Source organism: Protopterus annectens, chromosome 12.part0 (assembly GCF_019279795.1).
Source record: "Protopterus annectens isolate FY-2018-M chromosome 12.part0, PAN1.0, whole genome shotgun sequence".
In the NCBI taxonomy this organism is placed as follows: domain Eukaryota; kingdom Metazoa; phylum Chordata; order Ceratodontiformes; family Protopteridae; genus Protopterus; species Protopterus annectens.
The window spans coordinates 1,226,801,860-1,226,825,221 of NC_056746.1; the positions used below are offsets into that span (position 1 = coordinate 1,226,801,860).

General features: G+C 36.2%; 1 protein-coding gene across 1 annotated transcript in view; it reads right to left on the reverse strand.

The window, feature by feature from the left end:
* PTPRT (protein tyrosine phosphatase receptor type T) overlaps nt 1-23,362 on the reverse strand; it is a 3,212,182-nt gene that overhangs the window by 54,117 nt on the left and 3,134,703 nt on the right. The window contains exons 32-35 of the mRNA XM_044089009.1: nt 14,055-14,204; nt 8,585-8,758; nt 6,481-6,612; nt 664-789 (exon numbers count right to left, since the gene is read on the reverse strand). Coding sequence (XP_043944944.1) covers nt 664-789; nt 6,481-6,612; nt 8,585-8,758; nt 14,055-14,204 — 582 coding nt within the window. The remainder of the gene's footprint in view (nt 1-663; nt 790-6,480; nt 6,613-8,584; nt 8,759-14,054; nt 14,205-23,362) is intronic.

The following is a 23,362-nucleotide window of genomic DNA, read 5'->3' on the forward strand; positions in this document are numbered from 1 at the left end:
GCTTTAATTTAGGGTTAAAAGTAGGGTTTTGTTAAGTGTATGTATATGGATTATTTATTTTGTTTGAGTAGGTAGTACGTAGCGGACGGTAGGGTTGGCCAACTATGCCGATTCATCATTTTGAATTTCGCGGTTCAGGACGTTCGGTATTTTCACGGTTCGCTCAATATGTGTTGACATATCCGTATTCGCATATGTGAGGTTTCGTGGTTATAATATAGACCCACATTACTGCACTTTCTTACTCAAATACATTATATTCTCTGTTTTACTACTGTACACTGTATATTGTACACTTCTGTAACTTCTCATCATACTATGCAATGATGTACTGTTGTTTGCTCTATTAATTTGTACTCATCTCTGACTTTTGTATTTTTATCATATATGTGGAGCTTTTGGATTTTTTATGATTGTCATGTATGTGGAGCTTTTCTCCCTGGGTCTCTGCTGAAATTGGGCACATGATTGCCCAACCCGGTAATCAAATATAAAATAAATAAACTATGTTTGTATTTGTCCACTTTGGTTAATTATTCTGTAATATTGTAAACAGCACACTGGTTGTGCTTTCCTCTCATGTCCAGTTATTATAATAATCATCACAATCATCATCATCATCATCATCATTGTTATCATCTAACAGTGCATCGCTCATCATACCCTTGCCATATTGCAGATCCGAAATATTCTGTTGATAATATCTTCATCAATGTCTGCTGACACGAACTCTACTTGGATGGGTCCATAGCAACCTGAACTTTTCTCTGGCCAATACTGCATACAAAGCTAAATAAGAACAGAAAAATACAGCATATGAATAGTTCCCAACTCCAAAACAAGCATTTCAATTCTTATCTGAACGAAGCTGTGCTCTGCATTATTGTAATATTGTGACAACTGCTACTAACCGAAAACTGCAAGACAGTTCTGGTATATTTCCACTACATAATGTACAAAGGAATTGTATGACATAATGAGAGGCTTATACTGGTAATGAAAAGCAAAGTCTTTGGAGGACTGTTAAAAAATCAATTTTGTTTGCTAAGCAAATAACCAGGATTCATGAATAATCAATTAGGAAAATTACTGGAATGACAACCTGTGATGACATAGGATTAGACATAATCAAAAGTCATTATTCATTGTACTGAAACAGCTGACACTGTTGTCAGATTTTAACAGCAAGTTGATTTAAATTAAACTAAATCTGGTTTACTTATGTTCATTTTACATAATGTTTGAACCACAAAGAAAACAATTATTAGTATTTTAACATGCCAAGATTTCCAAATGTGCAAATAAAATGCATAAATGTTACTTTATTAAAAACATAAAAGTTTTATTGGAAAATCAGGCCACATAATTTAAACTTGCATTTGGAAATGAATGAAAATGTTATTTATTTATTTATTTAACATTTGTTTACTGGGAAAGTCCGACTTGGAGTAAAGCCAATTTTCAGCGGCAGCCTGGGGAGAAACGCTCCAAACGCACTTACCATAAGAAAAGAAAGTCACACTTCTTGTATAGTTATGTAGGTTCCCTGTCCTCCTGTCTGGCTCTTGCTTAGAGTGGAATCTGAATATCCACTCTCTGATGATATGGGATTTTGTGGGCATTATGCATTCCATACATTTCTGGTAATTACCCTGTTTGCCCATAGATGTGATACACTATCTCTTCCTGATTTCTACTTTGTGCAATGCCTTTGTCTCCCGTGTGGCATTTAATGGGTACACAGTGCTTAATTAGCAGATGAGAGACAAAAAGCAGAAAGATAAAGACAGTCATCAATCACCATAACAATCTGTTCACCACAGGACCTCAAAGACAGATGCAATAAGTACTTTCATCAGCTTTTGAATAAAGAAAACCCCACGGAAGCTGCACTGCCCTATACACAGCTTATAGTGAGGGGCCCACCCTACCAGTAAAAGAAGAAGAAGAAATAAGACCACTAAGGTAAACAAAGCCAGTAAAAGCAGATGGCTTAGATGTGGTTATGGCAGATATGATCAAGATGGGTGAGTTCAGGAAGAAACGGTTCCTGAGTATATACAAAGCAGTATGAAGAGAAGGACATATCCCAAATGACTTGAGAGTAAACATTCTAGTGCTAGTGTACTTAGAGCAAAGGGAGCATTCATAATTGCAGGCAGTATAGAATTATCAATATTCTATCGTAGTGCTTGAGAGAATGACTAATTAACAAATATTGAGAGCAGTAGAAATAATTTGAGATATGATCAGTTTGGATTCAGTTAGGATGCAGCACAACTGACCCAATTATTGCAGTAAGACAGACAGTGGAGAAGACAAACCAGAGGAGGAACTGTCCAAGTGGGCATTCCTAGACTTGGAGGAATCATATAACACGGTCCTATGAAAGCTGATTTGGGTACTCCTCTGATGGTTTGAAGCTCTGGAAACATTGGTTGAATTAATGCAGGCTGTGTACAAGGACATGACAGCACAAGTGCATTCCGTGTTTGGAATTACAGAAGTTAAATCAAGTCAAGTCAAGTCAAAGAAAACTTTATTGTCATTCAGACCCACACACAGTGCAAATTAAATGAAATTAGGTTGCTTTGGTTCCAGGTGCATATATCACATACAACTACAGAGAATAACAAGGACGTATAACAGTACAGTAACATATACATATACTAAACAAGACTGACAACATCTGAGATACCTCTATAACACTGGTACCAAGTGCATATATCACATACAACTACAGAGAATAACAAGGACATATAACAGTACAGTAACATATACATATACTAAACAAGACTGACAACATCTGAGATACCTCTATAACACTGGTACCAAGTACATATATCACATACAACTACAGAGAATAACAAGGACGTATAACAGTACAGTAACATATACATATACTAAACAAGCCTGACAACATCTGAGATACCTCTATAACACTGGTACCAAGTGCATATATCACATACAACTACAGAGAATAACAAGGACGTATAACAGTACAGTAACATATACATATACTAAACAAGACTGACAACATCTGAGATACCTCTATAACACTGGTACCAAGTACATATATCACATACAACTACAGAGAATAACAAGGACGTATAACAGTACAGTAACATATACATATACTAAACAAGCCTGACAACATCTGAGATACCTCTATAACACTGGTACCAAGTGCATATATCACATACAACTACAGAGAATAACAAGGACGTATAACAGTACAGTAACATATACATATACTAAACAAGCCTGACAACATCTGAGATACCTCTATAACACTGGTACCAAGTGCATATATCACATACAACTACAGAGAATAACAAGGACGTATAACAGTACAGTAACATATACATATACTAAACAAGACTGACAACATCTGAGATACCTCTATAACACTGGTACCAAGTGCATATATCACATACAACTACAGAGAATAACAAGGACGTATAACAGTACAGTAACATATACATATACTAAACAAGACTGACAACATCTGAGATACCTCTATAACACTGGTACCAAGTGCATATATCACATACAACTACAGAGAATATAACAGTACAGTAACATATACATATACTAAACAAGACTGACAACATCTGAGATACCTCTATAACACTGGTACCAAGTGCATATATCACATACAACTACAGAGAAAAGTAGTATAACAGTAACACATATACATAATAAATATTAGCCACACAACAGGTGAGATATAACACCTAGGCACAAGTGTATATATCACATCATACTACAAAGAATAACATAACAAGTATATGAGCACAGTACAGTAATATATATATACTAACTAATCCTGTGACATCTGAGATACCCTCTAATACACTGGTACCAAGTGCATATATCACATACAACAACATATACAGATACGAAACAAGACTGACAACATCTGAGATACCTCTATAACACTGGTACCAAGTGCATATATCACATACAACTACAGAGAATATAACAGTACAGTAACATATACATATACTAAACAAGCCTGACAACATCTGAGATACCTCTATAACACTGGTACCAAGTGCATATATCACATACAACTACAGAGAACAACAAGGACGTATAACAGTACAGTAACATATACATATACTAAACAAGACTGACAACATCTGAGATACCTCTATAACACTGGTACCAAGTGCATATATCACATACAACTACAGAGAACAACAAGGACGTATAACAGTACAGTAACATATACATATACTAAACAAGTCTGACAACATCTGAGATACCTCTATAACACTGGTACCAAGTGCATATATCACATACAACTACAGAGAATAACAAGGACGTATAACAGTACAGTAACATATACATATACTAAACAAGACTGACAAGATCTGGGATACCTCTATAACACTTTTTAGCAGTCTTCATCAAATATTGAACATGTGGAAAAGCAACTACTGCACAAAGTATACAGGATATACTGAATAGCCCAAGTATATTGTACGGACTGTTCAGTTTCTACTGATTGCATTTTAAAAGCAGCGTGATGTAGGTGTTGCACAAGAAGACAGCTGTGCTACTGATTGTTCCGGTCTCCAGCTATCGATATATTGTAGAGTTCAACAGTCTGCTAGCATGTGAGAAGAAGCTCCTACTAAACCTGGAGGATTTACAATGCATACTTTGGTATCGTCTTCCTGAAGATAAGCAGGAAAACAGTCCATGTGCATGGTCTGTGTGGTCTCTGCTTATTTTCCTGGCTCTGCCAATACATCATGTTTCATATAGGGCCTGCAAAGCTGGGAGTGGGGATCCAATGATCTTTTTGTTCACTACCTTCTCCACCTTCTGTAGGACCTTTCTGTCTGAGGCTTTGAAGTTCCCAAACCAGACTGTGAGATTACTAGTCAAGGTGCTTTCAATGATACCCCTATAGAAGGTTTTGAGGACAGAGGAAGGGAGACTAGCTTTCCTCAGCTTCTGCAAGAAGTGCAGGCATTGATGTGTTTCTTCACAATGTGGTTAGTATTTGTTGACCATGCTAAGTCCTCAGAAATATACATACCCAGAAATTTGGTGCTACTTACTCTCTCCACTGTTTCCCCTTAAATTATGAGTGGGTGACAAGCAGAACAGGAATGTTAACAAATGATTAGCATAATGGAATGCTGGTAACAAAGACAAATAAATAAACCAGTATAAAAAAATATGCAGGCTTAATATAACACCAAACATCTGACATGTAATAAAATTTGCTATGGCTTTCATTAGTCACAACAATTGAACATTTGCAGCTGAATTGGTAAGTCGTTTGCACATCTGCAGCAATTAAATTATGGGGTCAGGAAACATTTAGAAGCAATAGAGGCAATCAGTCTTTTAATGGACTGCACTCAGTGGCTTAAGTAATCATTTGTCCAAATATGGAAGTTATTTGTATAAACACAAGCAGCATAAAACTAATCACAAAAAAAAAAAAAAAAAAAAAAATTAAAAAATAGTCTTTGTGGTCAGAAGGTACATTTAAAACAGGACTTCTTCTGAAGTTTTAAATGGGACTTCTGAAGAAGTTCCATTTTAAATTTAAGGGCTGAAAGTCCTTAACCAATTTCTTTCATCATTATTGAAATATTTTAAATAATAAACTCCATTTTTTAGACTTGTACTAGTTTTTCTTCCTTATGGTTTGGGAAAAGTATTCTGGAAGAACACAAAGTGAGCCTTTTTTGGTGATTTTTGTAACACTGAAAAACTCATCTTTTCTTATGTAGTCATCACACAAATGAACTCTTGGCATGAGGCTTGATAAGGTAGTATGAAATAATAGTCAATGACAGTTATTGCTTTAGATATCATTAGTTTACTAATAGAGACACTGATTTTTTTCCTAGCAGTCACCTAACAGAGAAGTACTTGAAATTAGAGTTAACCAATCCCTTCATCCTATAACCCTAACCTCCCTCTTATCTTACACACTCTCCCTTTTAACCTCCCCTTCAAACTACTTAATAACAAAAAAAAAAAATATATATATATATATATTGTTAACTGTATAACCTTGCTTGTAATTTTTTTGGCTCATTTTTGTGTGTACTCTTTGCATATTGTTTTCCCTTACTTTCTTGTAATATAGTAAATGTACTTCTTCTTAAACTCTGGAGCTTAACTCCTCGGGCCTCTACTGAAAATGGACATGTATCCAGCTAGACTAGCCCGGTCAACAAATGTAAAATAAAATAAAATAAAATAAAACCACAATGTCAGCATGAATTACACCATTTTCACTTCTCACATAGCTGAACAGACAATATATCTTTATAACTCAGGAGTTTTAATGCACTGAATGGCTAATCTTAATCAAGATATTGTAATCTGCAAACTCTGTATATTCACAGCATGAATCACATAGTGTTCTGCAGCTAGACAGACAGCTAAATGTCTATTGTTTAGTTTGCAGAGTAGTATAGGTTTATGTTATTATTTAGACCTTACCTGTGCAGAATCCATTTCATTTAACATGATGATAGAAGAACAGTTATAGTCAAAAACAAGCCTCCAAAAATCTGCCACAGTGTTCGGTAAAGGATGTTGGGTAACTATAAATGCAGCTGGTTGCTTATGACTCTAGGAATAAATATGCAGAAATAAAGGTGTTATTTTTCAATTTTGTGCAAAGATGAAACCATGAAACAAATATGCCCAGCCTTTTCAATACTAAGTACACCAACCCAGCAGTTAAGTAAACTGTATATCATTTCTTCCCTTAATCTGCATCATGCTGTCTATAAATAATGGTATTATGTGAGGAACAGGTGCATCTGAGACAAAAAAAAATAAATAAGTCTTTGTTCCTAGACTACAGTGCTAGCTCTCTGTGTACTTCAGTCTGACTGATAAGTCAGAAATCTTTTTTTTTTCAGTTAACCAAAAATTATTTCTGTAAAGTAAACTTCTAGATTATTATAGTTTAACTAAAATGCATTCAGATTTCTCTAAACAAGTAAAATTGTACAACAATGAATTAAAAAAAAATGTAAGTCCATCTAAAGCCTCAAAAGGAATTGAGTAAGGACAATATGATAAAAGAGAAGCAAAATGATGAGAAGCGGAGTTTGTTGACAGTAATATTGGCCATAGAGATTTAATGAACTGTCTGACACAGATACAACACAATGCACATTGACTGAATAACCAATAAAATGCAAATCAATTCCTAATGGGAAATAATTTCTCATTTGTTGTTATTTGAAACACTTTTAACTTTCCAATTATAACTTATTATAACTTGAGGTGTCTAACAATCCCTGAGAATTATCAGTGTCTTTCTATTTACTCATTTTGCGGAGTTACTGGTTTGAGCAGTCATACAAGAAACGTGGTTGAAGTGAGGTCAGTTTAGTTAGTAAAGAATTCATTTTTACCAATATTTTTTTTTACCTCACTCAGCAGGACATTTACTGTTATACAAGAATTACTAATTCAGTTGACAGTCAAGAGCAAAATATCCTGCACTACAATTAAGAACAGAAATTGCTACAATATATATGATCCCCAGTTATCCCATCAAATATTTGGTTAAAGAATGATTTCTCAATTAATCTGAATCCTCATTTCTAATAATATAGACAATATTAAATGGACATTATATCTCATTCAAAATGATCTGATATCTGCATGTTACTGACAATCACTAACATGCATTCTTCTGAACATTTATGGGCTGTACTTGTACAGTAAACTATTGTTTTAATGACTCACGGGGAGAATAAATGACCAAACCCACTCAACTACATTTGAAAAATTTAGTTAAAGAGACTTTTAAGGGGAATCCCTCATTACCACTACACTATCATAACCCCTTACATAAAAAACACATATCCACCGGAGGAGGGGACTATCCCCTTTCCAGAGCTGAGTGATCTCCCAAACAGTCAACAAGCTTCCTTTCATTATCTTTGTTAAGTGAACTAAACAAAATTCAGCATGTTGATAGTCAAATAAATAAAAAAATTAATTTATTGCAATTTTCCAACTTAAGAAAGACAAATGTTTCATAAAAGTTTTTAAATTAAAGTCACTTATTCTACAAAATGTCATGGCAGATAATGAATACTCCCTTATTCCCAAGGTATAGAATTCAGTACTTGAATATAATTAATGGAGAGGGTAGTGAATGCAAACTTTTTCTCCTGAGTAACTGGGCTCTTTTTCTGCTAGTATTTTTATTTAAGAAACGTTAGTTTTGCATTAACACTTCTGACATGATGTACCTTAAATAAGCTACTTGTTTATGAATCTATAGCTCTAATATACCATTTAACTTGCCAGCAATGTAGAATTCTATAAAACAACACCTACGGTATTCTATTTTCTTTACAAAGCCTGATGCTTCTGAATAACATTAGATGGATAAACAAGAACAAACTTAATTGCTACATTCACCTACAGCTTTCAGAAGCAATTAGATGGCCAGCAAGCATGCAGTTAATCCTCATGTTCCGCTACAATGTAGAAAAACATGAAGGAAATCAATAAGCTGCGGACAATACATATGCATTACATTACACAATTAGCAGTAATGTGATGGCTTTCTTACATCCATGAGTGCAGCATTGACATAATTACTAGTTTCTCCATCAACAGATATAAGGAAGGGCAAACATCGATCAAGAGGAAGAACATCCATGCATCGATTCTTGTCGTGATTTCTGGGTAAAAGGCCAATGCTGCAGTCTTCAGGCCTTGCTCGAGGAGTCACAATGTTGAGTGTCTAATAATAAGTACACAAACAGATTTAATGCACAACAGTTTAATGCAATGCATGTTATATGACCATGTCAGCTGCTTCAAGATATGTTATATACACGATTATAGATAAAATAATTTAAAAAAAGTACTATGAGGGAAAGGCATGTGCTATTTTATTAATTTTCCAACAGCAGTAATTTGCAGAAACTAACTTTTATGAATCAGTGGCACATAAATCCCAACAAATATTTTTTAATAATGCAAAAAGGCCATATGCATGCGCCTGTTACATTTTCTAAGAACTGAAATAAAAGCAATCACTCAAAATAATGTTATACAAATGTTATATGTTTCAAACATTGTACCTTATTAATTTATAGTACGGTATGCAATTCATAAAATAATACTTTTATTACATATTAAACCTGTTTTATTCTAAACATGCACTAGTAATTAGTGTACCTTAGAAGACCCTTTATGGTTACTTGTTTCTGAAAAGGATGGACAGCAGGACAGTACCATGCTCTCAGACCACCTAACAAGGTGCTGTAATGGTTAAACTTCTATTCTAAGGCTAAACAGCAGCGTACTGATATGAACTTGGGGCATCTAACTAGGCACCATACATATGGGCCCCATAATGGGACATGATTGTGAATCTTGAACTACATCAGTGCTAAAAGTGCACACTAGCTAGCATTGTGCACCTGATAACACATTCTGGGCACTGTCGTAGCTATGCATTAATGCTACAGGTGTGCATCAGACAGTTCTGTGCACCTTGAGTAAGATACTATGAGGTTTATACATTTAGGCTAAGGTTGTACACCAGGGCCACATAGAATATATGCAGTATCTATCAATGTAATGTGGGAATTATACATTTATGGTAAGGGTGCAGTAACACAACAGGACAGCACCATGCACCTTATGCCAGAAGCAATATCAAATCCTCATAGCCAAAAATCAAAAAGCATCTGTAATATGTCTATTGGACTTTGGTGAATATTCAAAGATCACATAGTTTCGAAGTGGATATGCATTTCTCATTGATGGGTACAGTCTTAAGTAATTAACATGTTAAAAAGCTTTCAAAAAGCAGTTTGGCTTCTTCATTTGAATTAGAGTATTTGATACCATTTTGCATACAGGATAATTTAGAGGGAGATACTATTTTGGATTTTATGTTTTCCTTTATTACATAGGCAGAGTAAAGTGCTAGTTTTTGCCTTGCCATTTTAATAGCAAATCTTATTTCATGACCATTAAAGCTGAAATGCCTCTTTTTCTTTGCCACTTGTAATATTGCCCGGACATACTGATAGTTAAAGATTTTCACAAAGATTATTCTAGGTGTGTTGTCCCATTGGTACTTCTTGAAACTTCTATGAGTTCATTCAAGTTATGATATTTTATACTGTGATAAATTGTCTAAAGTTGCATGAATATTTACTTGATGGTTGCACATAGTTTAGCATGATCGTAACTTTCTGGTAGGCATCTTAATATTATGTTGTTTCTTAGGCTTCTGGATTCTAAGTACAGATCATTTTCTCTAGGTAAGACAGATCATCTGAATGTGATGCAGTAGGTTGTTCCAGTTTAATTAGTTGATCTTCACAACCAGAGATGCGTTGTTCTCAAGAGTTCATTATTAGTGAAAATATAAGTGTTGATTTAATACCTGTAATCTGTGAAAAATTAAATTCAGTTGTTTGTTGCAACAGAGATAAAGCATTTTTAAGGTTGTCAGTCAGAAACATATGGTCTGGTTTTAATTCTGATGGATTTGACTTTTTATGTTCTTTAAAGGTTTGGCTTGTATCTTTTTGACAAGGTGTCTTTTTCTTGAGAGTCTATTGCAGAGCATTTTATTTTGGATATTTGGGTTTCCTGACTCTGAGTTTTGTGCCACACTGGTTGTTTCTTTAAGTTAGACCAATTAAAGGTGTCCAGAATTAACTGATGATTTTTTCTGTTATCTTGTAGTGGATCCTGGTTTCCACAGAGAAAAGGCAATCAACACAAGGTAAGTAGAAACTACCACAGGAAGATCAGCAATTCTCAATAATGTGGTTTATGATAAGATTATTTCCTACGTATGTCACATTTCATTTTGCTAATAAAGTTGTAGAGTACTGATATTTAGGGTATGGACATGTTTTTCATTTAAGTGGTTATGTGGATAAAGTTTGCTGAACATGCTTACTCATTGGCCACCATGATTCTATTGTGCACTGCACTCATTGGCCACAATGATTCTGTTGTGCACTGCACTCATTGGCCACCATGATTCTATTATACACTGCACTCATTGGCCACCATGATTCTATTATACACTGCACTTCTAGCAGTCTATTACTTGCCTCTCTCTCTGTCATTCTTTACTCTTTTCCCCATGCTACTTCCATTGGTGAGTTAGCAGCTGTTTGCTTCCTTATGCAGAACTACACTTTCTGATATCCATCAGGCTGAACTTTATCAGTGATAATCTTTTTATTTTATTGTATTACACTGTTTAAATTACATAAAACATAACCAGATACATATAGTAATACTATTTTTGTTTTTGCAATATACACCATTTTAATTATTACTTTTGTTTGAAGTTATAAGATTCTACAGCATCTAACAAAACTTGAAACTTTTCTACCAAAGCCACCACTGAATATGGACAACAGTCAGTAGCAGATTCTTAGTCAGCAAATAAATAATATAGAAATTAAATATGTGGGGGGCCTTTTTAACAAATCATCATGCAATATTGAAACTTTTTTAAAACTGAGTCAAATATATTAATAGAGAACATCTGCTTATAAAGACTGCACAATTTCTGTGGATATTGGATGGATATTATGAAATTTGTTTTTGAAGCAGTATACATTATTAAGTAATGGAAATGCCTTTGGGAACACTATTTGCCTTGCAGACATATGAGTAGGTTTAGGGAGGATGGGTCCAATGACCACCATCCACATATTGCACAGAACCAGAGTTTTTTTTTTCTTATTATTCCCATTCACCACCATGCCATGACCTTTCTTATTGCATTAACAACTATTCATACACAGAACAAAACACACAAATCAAACAAAAGAGTACTACCAACTATCTTATGCTTACTGATTGTTCACTAAATACTATTCGTATACATAATTATCTGAGATGGTAATGGTAATAGACACTAACTAAGAAAGCCATATTCTTACAAATTGTCAGTTACAAGTGCCATAAATACTTAATAGTTTCTGTCCATATAGTTTAAGCCCTATTGTCCCAGCCCTTACTATCTCCAGTTGTTATTTAAAAGGTGGTTGTATTTCCTTATATATCCTTATATGTCCTGCCCATCAAGCTACTATATTACTGTGCTGAGAGATCCAGTGTGAAGTTATATACGAGTACAGTATATAACAGACACCTGAGATAACCATAACTTCTGATAATAATTCAGATTTAAAAAATAAAACAGCCAGCACTCAACTGGAGCAAATACCAATGAAATTGAAAAAGGACTGTGGGCCAAAACTGGTCTGTTTTTGTACATTAAAACTAGATATTTGCTCCAATTGAGTGCTGGCTGTTTTATTTTTTTGATATTGCCTTTTGAGCCTGTGCACCTGCCGTCCTTGCAGAGGTTTTGGTTTGGGGAATAATTCAGATTTACCATCAAAAGATGGGACACCACAACCCATATCTCTGTGGAGACTGAGAATGAAATTCCTAGTACCTTTTTTATTCCATCACATTACACACTCAGAAATGAGGCAGGCAGTCTGGCGTGGCCAACACATACATCTGGTATATGCTACTTCTAGTGGACAAGCTGTGCATCATTCAGAAAAGGCATAGACCTTGCTTTTACTCTTCATGCGGATCAATTATCCTTTGTATAGCAACCTTAACTGGTGCATTAGAAGCCTTGGAAGAGGAGATAAAATTTCCAAAAGTTTGAACTGTAAAGACACCCCATTTCCACCTGCAGCATTGGGCTTCATAACACCCTTGGGTGGGTGTTAATTACACATTAACACACACACTGTCAGGCATTATTGCTTGCTTATACTGCCCACAGTCTAGTAAATGATCAATCTACTTCTCCTAAACATCAGCATTCACTTCCACTTATAGGTACATACTAGACTAGCCGCCCTTGTGGGCTATTTAAAGCCTAGCCAATTTCCCAAAAGGTAAAAACTAACTCCTCTATCTTATCTTTAGGAATTAAACACCTTAACCATTAAGCAACCCCCCAACTTCAGGTTAGAGTAGTAAAGTGCAAAGAAAAAGACAGCATGCTTTACCATTGTTAATATCACTGGCTGAAACTGTGTATCTTAAAAACATACTTTAGATAAAAGGAAATTGCTTTTAGTGGGCAGTTTCATATGAGCTTGTTACAGCTCATATTCCCTGGTCTCTTTCTACCTCAGCTACTGCAGTAATATTTACCCCATTGTACCAGACAAATAACTTGATTACAGCATGGGCTGAAGATTAATAACTGCCTGTTAGGCCTTGTTACCATCATATTATTCCTGTGCTCCGACATTTGAGCTGTTGTCCATATGCTTCTCTACTGCTTTCATGATTCTGAATCACCCAACCCTAAGAGAGTTGCTGTTTGCCAACTAGCCTGTCAGTGTGTTTGACCATGTTACTTTAAGGGTTAGCAATCAGTAACATGACATAAGTGGTGCTACATATTTTGCCTTTCAACTACCCGTCTTTGAAATTTATTATCTCAACATGTTAGCATTCTACTCTGGTTCTCCATGAAGAATAACCACAGTACACTGAAAGAGTACGTCAAACACTAGAACACTAATTATGCTTTCTTCACAATTCCAGAGAACAGAAATACACAAATTCTACTTAGTTTATTAATAAAGTGATAAACCTAGAAATTCTCAGCTTGGAAAATCAAACTAGTGACACTAAACATAAAATAAATTGCGAAAATATTTTGACAGTTGAAAGAGAACCATACCCAATATTTATGAATAACATGAAATGGTTATTATTATTTTGTATATACCACACAATAGACTGAAAAGGGGCTGCGATAGGAAGCATCATTATGTTCTACAGTTGGTACCTCCCTGCTGTTATTATGGGGATCTCTCTCTCTCTCTAATAGTTAAGTGTTTGTGCATAGATCCTACAGTCTATGTATGTCAGGGAAGCCATATTCACAGGCTTCTCGGATATGGAATTTTTTTCCTCAGCACTTCATTCATCTGAATTCACACAGAAAATTATATACTTCTTAAATGTGTCTTTCAAATAAATAAAGATTAGCCAACACTTGAACTCACCTGAAATTCGTCTTTAATTTGGCTTGAATTGGTTTGTGGATCCACCCTGCTAATATTATAGTATATAGCTCTGAACTCACAAACGGGAATGGCTGTGTTGCCACAGAGACAAGCTTCCAAGATGGCATCATGTACAAAAACATACTGCTCCTTCAAAAAAAGCGGAAATGCAAAGAAAAGAAAAACATATGCAAAGAACCTCATTAATGTATTTCAAAACTGCAGGAGGAGTAGAAAACATGATTATTATATAAACTGTCTACTCATAAAAGTACTAAATCTAAATTAAAAAAAAGAAAGGCCATTCAGAATGGCACTTTCTTGGTGTATGTTTGATGAAAGATGAAATTAAATTGCATAACCCATTGGATAACAATGCAAACTGCATAAAAAACCCATGCAAATAAGCTCACAGCGACTTCACAGGTTCCCCTATAATACCGTAAATTTAAACTGCTCATAAATAGAACACTGTAAATATATTACACATAGGACATCTAAAACAGTTTTTTTTTCTTTACGGGGGAAAATCCCTTCTCCACCCTTGCACCCCCATATTAATAACTACTGATTCTGAGATCACACTTCTCAGAAGAAAAGAAAAATGCATATTTAGCATAATCCCAGTACCTGCAAATATCACATCCAGTTATGTAGTGTAAATTACACATAGCTCAAACAGAGCCCAAGCAAACATAACTTACAAATGAGATGCTCAGGAGACAAATATGAGCACTTAAGCTATAAAGTTGAACACACTTCTTCTCAGTGTAGAAAGTTGTTCATAGGTAGGTACTAGTCTATCTGCCCAAAGGCATTTATAAGCCTAGCCGGAATGTGTTGGCTTTTGCCACCCCCTTAGATTAGTTCTCTGTGCCTCTGTCCAGCAGAGCCACTGAAGTGATCCCCAGGGTAGACTTCCTGCTTCCCATCCACTCACAAGGTTTCTCTTGAATAGTGTTAGTGAGGAGCTCTGCCTAATGTAGACTGGAATCTTGTTCCAAAGCATGGGAAGTTCCTGTGACAGGAATCAATCCTTCCAGTACATCCTATTTACAGATGTGGTGAGGTTTAGATCCTTAGAGCATGTGGCTCAAAGGGATATGGTTTTCTTTAGGTGGAGCATGCCCATCAATTCTGGGTTGGACTTGGCCTTGTATATCAGGCAGAGATCACCTCTGAGTTGGTAGTATGCAACCGAGTACAGCTAGAGGTTCTTCAGTCGAGCTGCATAGGTCATCTGTTTGAGGCCAGTGATCCTCTTGGTGAGGTACTTCTGTGGTCTTTCCAGCTGTTGCAGGTGTCTTGTAAGGTGCAACCCAAATGGGGTGTTGTACTCTATGATGGCTCTGATGAGTGATGCGTAGAGGGGTACAATGACCTCTTTTGATCTGGATGCAAACCCTTTTGTGATTAGGTGGGCCACATAGAAGGATTTTCTAACCACTTTAGCAATGTGATTATCAAAGGAGAGGTTACTATCTACTTTGCTCCCCAGATCCCTTATTTCATCTTCCATATTTAGGGGGCTACCACTTATGTAGTAATTTGTGGGTACTTTGTTTTTTCCAAAGGGAATGACTATGCACTTTTTAGCATTTAGCTTGAGGCAATGGTTTTGACACCAGGTATCTGTCTCAGTGAGACCCTTTTGGAGGATGCTGTGTCAGCCAGAGAGTCAATTTTAGCTCCCAGTTTGCAGTCGTCTGCGAACTTGGTCAGTCATAGTCCTCCTGTGCCTGCTGGTACCTCTGAGAAGTATATGCTAAACAGGAAGGGTCCTAGGACTGAGCCCTGGGGAACACCACTTGTAACCGGTTCAGAGTCAGACCTAGCTCCCGCAACTCTTACCATGTGGGTTCTATCCATGAGCCAGTTGGCAACCCATCTTGTGATGTAGGGGTTTATGTTAAGGCTGGTGAGCTTGTCTATAATACCAGAATGGGGAATGGTGTTGAAGGCCTTTGTGAGGTCTAAGTAGGCTGTATGGACCACCTTTCCCTCATCTATAGCCTTGGTAACTGTCTCAAAGAAGTTCACCAGGTTTAGGAGGCATGATCTGCCCTTAACAAAGCCGAACTGGGTAGAGTCCAGTGTTTGGAGGTTCCCAATGTCTCTGTTAATGAGATCCACGATGATGTGCTCCATAGCCTTGCAGACCAAGCTAGTCAGGCTTATAGAGTGATAGTTCCTGGGGTCTGTTGTGGCTCCACCTTTGTGGAGCGGAATAACCATTGCTGTGCACCACTCTATGGACATGTAGTCTGTGGAGAGGCTGAGTTTGAACAGTGTGTTTAGGTGAGGGGTTAGTTCATCTTTGAGCTCATGTAGGACGCAGCCTGGGACACTGTCTGGTCCCATTGATGCTGTGTTTTTGTCTTTGGAGATGTCTGTTTTAACCTGTCTGTGATTTCAGGGGCACTACATTCTTCTGGTATGGTTATGGGCCCTTTTGGGGTGAAGTTTGCATTGAACCTGTCTGCCAGGATGTTAGTGATATTGATCGGTTCAGTGTATTTTGTGCCATTCTGCACTAACTCTGAGTAGATCTGGGAATTGCCACTTAGATTCTTGACATAGCTAAAGAATGCCTTGTGGTTATCTTTGGAGACCTTGACAATTTTTCTTTCGATGCTAGCCTTGGATGATTTTATGAGGGATCATATTTTCTTGCTGATACTGATCAGGGATGTCTTCCCCCTTGGGATTTTACCCTTTTCTGTACTAGTTTCCTCCTTCTATTGTATAGCTTTGTTTATGGCAGGGGTCAACCAGACTGGTTTCCTTTTCTTGGAGGAGTGAGTCTTGGTTTTGCTTGGGATAGGACAATCCATACATTCTTGTAGGTGCCCGTAGAGTGCATTAGTAAAGGATTTTGCAGCTTGGGCAGCGTTATCCTTTAGCATGAGGGATTTTAAACTTTCCACCTCGGTCCTAAGTAACGTGAAGTTTGCTTTGAAAAGTTTTTCATGGTGGTTTCTTTGACCGGGGGTGGAGGCGGAATGTGGATATCCAGAGTGATTAGTTTATGGTCAGATTATCAAGATGTAGAATTTTATTGCACAGTGAAATAACTGTAATTATCACACTGCTAATACTGATAATCAGGTGTTGCAATGGAACAGTAACAGTTACTCATATTGCAAAGTTCAGCATGGACTGTACATTACTATAGCACTTGTTAAGTACAACACATGCATAATACTTAATAGACAGGGATAAAGTCATATTTTATTTAGGAGAGTGTCAAGAAATCAAACTTGTTTTCAAAGAATGCCAATAGCCCAAAGGTAACTCACTGAAACAGCTTAAAGAGACAGTGGATTTTTCACACTTCTCCATTGTTGTGCAACCTAGGAGAAGGTATATGTAAGCACATACCTACCTTGAATTACACACTTTGATTTAAAATTTAAGCCATGTCACTATAAATAGAATTAGAGGATAACTTGGAACACACTGTACAGCCTTACTGATGTATGCTAACTCTAACCTTGCCCCTAACTTTAGCCTTCATTTCACCTTACAAAAACATTTCTGTCACATTAACACTACACAAAACACACATTACATGCAACAACATATACTCACAACAATACATTTACCCCCTTGTCTAGGTCTTAATCTAGCCTTAACTTGCAAATATTTCAAACAGTCTGACTTCCCAGTAATATGCACACACCACTAACAACATCACATATACATAACACTAAATCTCCTGCCTTTCCCGTTACGCTAACCCAAATCTGCAGACACTGGCACATACACTCTTACTCACTCATGACAAAACTTTGGTAAATTTGAAAACTTTCAGCATTAAAACAAAATGAAAACATGTTTCTCAAACAAACTTCCTCTTTTTGTCCCTGCACACAAACGACCAAACACCCACTCAACATAACTCTCCCACATAAGGCACTCTATTGACAAAATGGTTAGTTGCCATTTGAAAGACTGTGCATGATTTTGCCTGCATGTGAGTTTATTTATATATATATATATATATATATATATATATATATATATATATATATATATACTTCAAATATCAAAACACAGATGAACGGCAGTCAAAATATCCTCTAAACTGCAAAAATATTTAAATAAAAAATATATACCAACTCCAAGTTTGCACAGTAGTGTGGAACGGGCACAAAACCTCCCCAGTATAACTTTGATTTTGTCTGTCTTTTGTGTTTAGATATTTTGCAGTTTAGTTAGATATTTTTAAATATTTTGCAGTTTACATATGTTGGCGTGTATATATTTTTAAGTAGACCCATATATATACATATATATATATATATATATATATATATATATATATATATATATATATATATATATAGATAGATAGATAGAGAGACATAATATGGAAGTGATTATTTACAGCTGAATCTTCCAAATGTCAACATCTGTTTTATTGACACACTTTAGTTGAAAAAATAGATATGTGACAGCTGTGTCAGACTGACAATCCTTGGGATTGTGCAGTCTTGGACTTAGTTTACATAATTAGCAGTTTTATTTTGCAGAGTCCACAGGTGGCCACAGTGGTGCAGCGGTTAGTGTTGCCGCCTCACAGCAAAAGGTTCTCCAGTTCGATTCTCGGATGGGGTGCCTTCTGTATGGAGTCTGCATGTCCTCCCTGTGGTTGCATGGGTTTCCTCCCAAAGACATGCAGTAGGTGGAATGGACACACTAAATTGGCCCTAGGTGTGCATGTGTGTGACTTCTGTGGAAGGTCGGGTGCCGGGCTGGCAACTCGACACCGTAAAACTCCACTGCCATTCATGAGCAGACAGATGATTCGCTGTGGCAACCCCTAACCAGAAGAAGAGCAGATTTTGCAGAGTCCAAGGTTGTGCCTCAGGAAATGAGAGTTAGGGTGTCAATATTTCTTTTGATCTTTTGCAATCTTTTTTTTTTTTAAGTCAGTCTACTGAAATTTATACTTAACTTGTGCGTTCTTATGTATGTTTCTGTGGGGGGTGCTGCATGTATGTATAAACAGATAAGGGTTTATCTCTCTGTCTATCTCTCTATCTATTTATCTATCTATCTATATAGCTATCCAGGTCTATATCATATGTTCGAGGTGTTATAACCTTGAACGTTAAAATATCAAATTTAAATATTTGAAGTTATAAAACTTCAAACATATGTAAAAAAAAAAAAAAAAAAAACCTCAAATCCAAAACTAACAGCTGTAGGCAGGGGGGGCATGCCCCCATGCACATCCGACACCCCCAACTCTTTAACTATACCAAGTCTGAGATCACACTACAGTGCAGTAAGGGAAATCTTCCCTTTACCGCACTAAATATGGTCTTGGAGTTGGAATATTTAAAGAGCGGGGGGTGTGGGGGGGCTTTCCCCCCTTCCTACACTAGTCAGGTAAGTTCCATTTGAATTTTTTTTGTTTTTTTTATTATATGTGCGATGTTTGGAACTTTGAACATTTAAATTCAGTTATTTGATGTTCAAAGTTTTCAAATTTCAAATGTATAATATAGACCCATCTGTCCTATTTCTCTTATGTATCTTATCTATTAATCTATCTCTTAAGGGTCTCACCTCTAAGTTCTTGGATGGTACATGTGAAAAGTTTGAAAAGTTTAACATGATTCAGAGAGAATAAAAAGCTGTATTCGTTATTTTATTTTTTGTTTTGCTCGATAACAATGTAAGTGGACTGGTTAGTTGACCCTTGTCAGCCAGACAGAATTATAAATATAGCAAACAGAAGCATGCAGTCATGTTATAGAATGCAATCTGAAATTAATGTATTATATAAATAAGGGTACTGCCGAGAGCACTCCCAGTTTTATATAACTTATTAGGTTTTATGTCCCACTGATACACTGACTTACACACTGATATACTGGCTTATGGAAGAATTACACAATTAATCATTGTCTTGGAAGCAGGAGCATTTGGAGTCAGTAACCAAATTTTTTTTTAGCTTAGATTTCACTGTTTCTAAAATGTTTTACTGTCTCATTTTGGTTTGGATTTAATTTCAAGTAGCTAGGTGCACCTTATAGATGGCTTTCTCATATGTAGTAGTTTGAAAGTGGGGTCTCGTAAGAGGTAATGGTTATTCCTGACATTGTCTCAGGTATAATTCTATTCCTTAGCTTGCAGCATTTTTTTAAAACACGATTCAGAAAATTTCAGTTGACATTTTCCATACCAATGTGGGCATAGGGAGTTAATGTAGTTGAGGACACCGATAGCACCAGAGGTTCATAAAACGGGGATGCAAATGCATAAGTGAAATCTACTTGTACTAAAATTTCTAGCAGTCTTGAAGGATCTTTAATTAGATTTTCAGCGGAGGGAACAAGCAACATAGATCCTGATATTACCACATGCTGCATAACTCCCAAGAAATTACATAACTGCCATACTAAAGAACAGACAAAACAGCTTTCTGACTTTATATGAACATAAGCATTTCAATATCCCATGAAATAGCTTAATTCTCCCTAGGGAGGTGGTAGGGTTGAGAGTTTTTATCCTGAGACGTGTGTACAGCTCACAGTCATCAAGAGTGTTAACTTAATTATTGATCATGACAATAAGATTTAATGGTGGATGAATGTGATGGTATTGTAAGGGGATAAAGTTAGGAAAGAAATTGTGCTTCTTGTTAAGAAAAAAATTACAAGACTGGGAGAGGGGGGTTGTACTGATTATGATGTCTCCATACTACAAGGCAAGAAACAAAGATTTACTTCACTGAAAGATAAAGAAATTAAGATACTGGGAGCAAAGTGCATGTCATATTACAGAACAATGTTGAAATATCTTAAAACATAATTCAATCTCAGAAGACGTGGCCAATTAAAATATAAAAAATATAACACAGTTTTAAAAATTTCAAACCTCTTTATAGTGCATCATAAGACTAGACCAAAACAGATATATCTGATTAGAGAAACCTCCCCGGTGCCTCTACCTTTCAAGCATCTGAGAAGTAAAGTGTCTACAGCCCTGTTAGGGCACTATGAAAAAAGAAGCACAACCCTTCGTATAACCTGTGAAAGTACGCTTGCAATCCCAGGATTGATTGAAAATGGGAGAGAATAGTTCCATGTTATAGACATGCCACCTCTTCAAGGTGATGTAGGTTCTTTGGGTTGCAATATTTACATAGGTTTCTTACACCCAGTCTAAAGTTACATAGCATGTTTCCACATGCAAAACATGTGTGCTGTAGATGTGACCAAGGGAATCTATGGGATATGTTGCACCTTTTTGAGGGATGTATAACATTTCATCAGTATAAGAATGATATCCAAAGGTTAATTTATAGTTTTTAGAAAAAATAGAGGAAAAACAAGATTAAGCTGGTCATGACCCCCCCGGCCCCCTCCCCAGTATTAATTATAGCTTATAAAAGTGATAAATAGTTTAGAGCAGACTCTGCCATACTAGATTCTGGCCTTGAGAGATACAAATTGCATGATGAGAAAAGGAAAATAAAGGACCAACCTAGAGTAAATAGTCTGACAATATAATATAGTCACCTCTGCTTTCAGGAGGTAAGGGGGAAGGGATGGAAATGAGGTGTGATTCTTACTCACACCTAACTGTTTAAGAGCAAATAGGTAGAAAAATATACTAAAAAGCATATGCTGGAATTTTCAGAAAACACGTCTAAAGACAGTCCATTATAATAGTCATAATGTTAATGAACATGTTTGGTTCACTGCAAGAGGAACCTGGCATAATCCCCAGGGGGAAAGTGTAGCTGCAAGTGACTGCATTGTTGTGCCATTGTTACAAAATTTGCATGACTTGTTTATGTTGTTATGAAAGTTTTTGTTTGATTAATGAATTTGGGAATAAAAAGAAATGTTTAGCATGATTATTTGAAATGGTTTACTATCATATAGTCGACTGTCAAAATAAATTCATACCTTAAACGTCGACTAAAAACTTTGACTCAGAATGTCGAGAAGGTCGGAATATAGCAAACACATTTCCTGTTGTGAATTCGCCCTTTTTTGACATCCGTAGACTGCAGTCTGAAAATGCACATCATCTGACATGATGATTTTGTAGGGGATCAAGCTCTCCTGCACCTCTGGGGAGAGGGGGGCTGAGATATATTCAACTTTGAGATCACACTACAGGGGGGGAAAGGGTACATTTTTCAATCCCAGCTGTACTGTGATCTCTAGTTACAAGATCAACCTAATATGCATCTGCTGAACCAGGACTTGCACAAATGAAGGTTCGGCAACACGGGATACAGCCAACCATAACTCGACATCCTGTGGTCGCCGAACATTCAGTCGAAATTGTGAAAGTAAACCATTTGAAATATATATATATATATATATATATATATATATATATGTCTACTATGTAATTTTGAAAAGTCAAAATCTCGAACATTAGAATCCCGATGGTCAGCTGTTTGAGATTTCGAAATCCCGAAATGCAAAAAAAAAAAAAAAAACAAAACTAAAACAAAAAAAGTTAGACTTCACATTGCTGTAGGGGAGCAAGCCTCCTTGCACCCCCGCAAGTGGAGGTTGCACTCCGCACACACCCTGCTACTTAAATATACCAACTCCAAGAATGAACTAGACACTGTTGGATGATCTCAATTGTTTAACTTCGAGATTTCAAAATTATGAACATCCGGACGTCGGGATTCTGATGTTCAGGATTCTGAGATTTGGAAATTAAGAAGTGGACATATATATATATATATATATATATATATATATATATATATATATATATAGCATTGTCACCGCAGTAAGACACTGTCCGGTTCGATTCTCAGCTAGAGTGTCTTCTTCTTGGAGACATGCATGAATGGGCATACCTTCGTTGAAGGTTGTGCATCAGGGCTGGTATCCCGGCATGTAAAAATCAACTACCAATCATTAGCGGACCAGAGTTCCGCTGTGGTGACCTCTAACCGGGAAAAGCCGAAAGACACAACAACAGATATATATATATAGATATATATATATATATATATATATGTGTGTGTGTGTGTGTGTAAGTCTAAAATTGCTAAACTTTGTAGAATTACCTTTACTTTGAAGTGCAGAGCTCTTCAAGTACATATAAAAACATACACACACACACACACACACACACACACACACACACACACACACACATATACATACACTAGCGTCTCTCTCTCTCTCTCTCTCTCTCTGTGTCTTTATATATATATATATATATATATATATATATATATATATATATATATATATATATATATATATATATATATATATATATACACACACACACACACACACATATATATA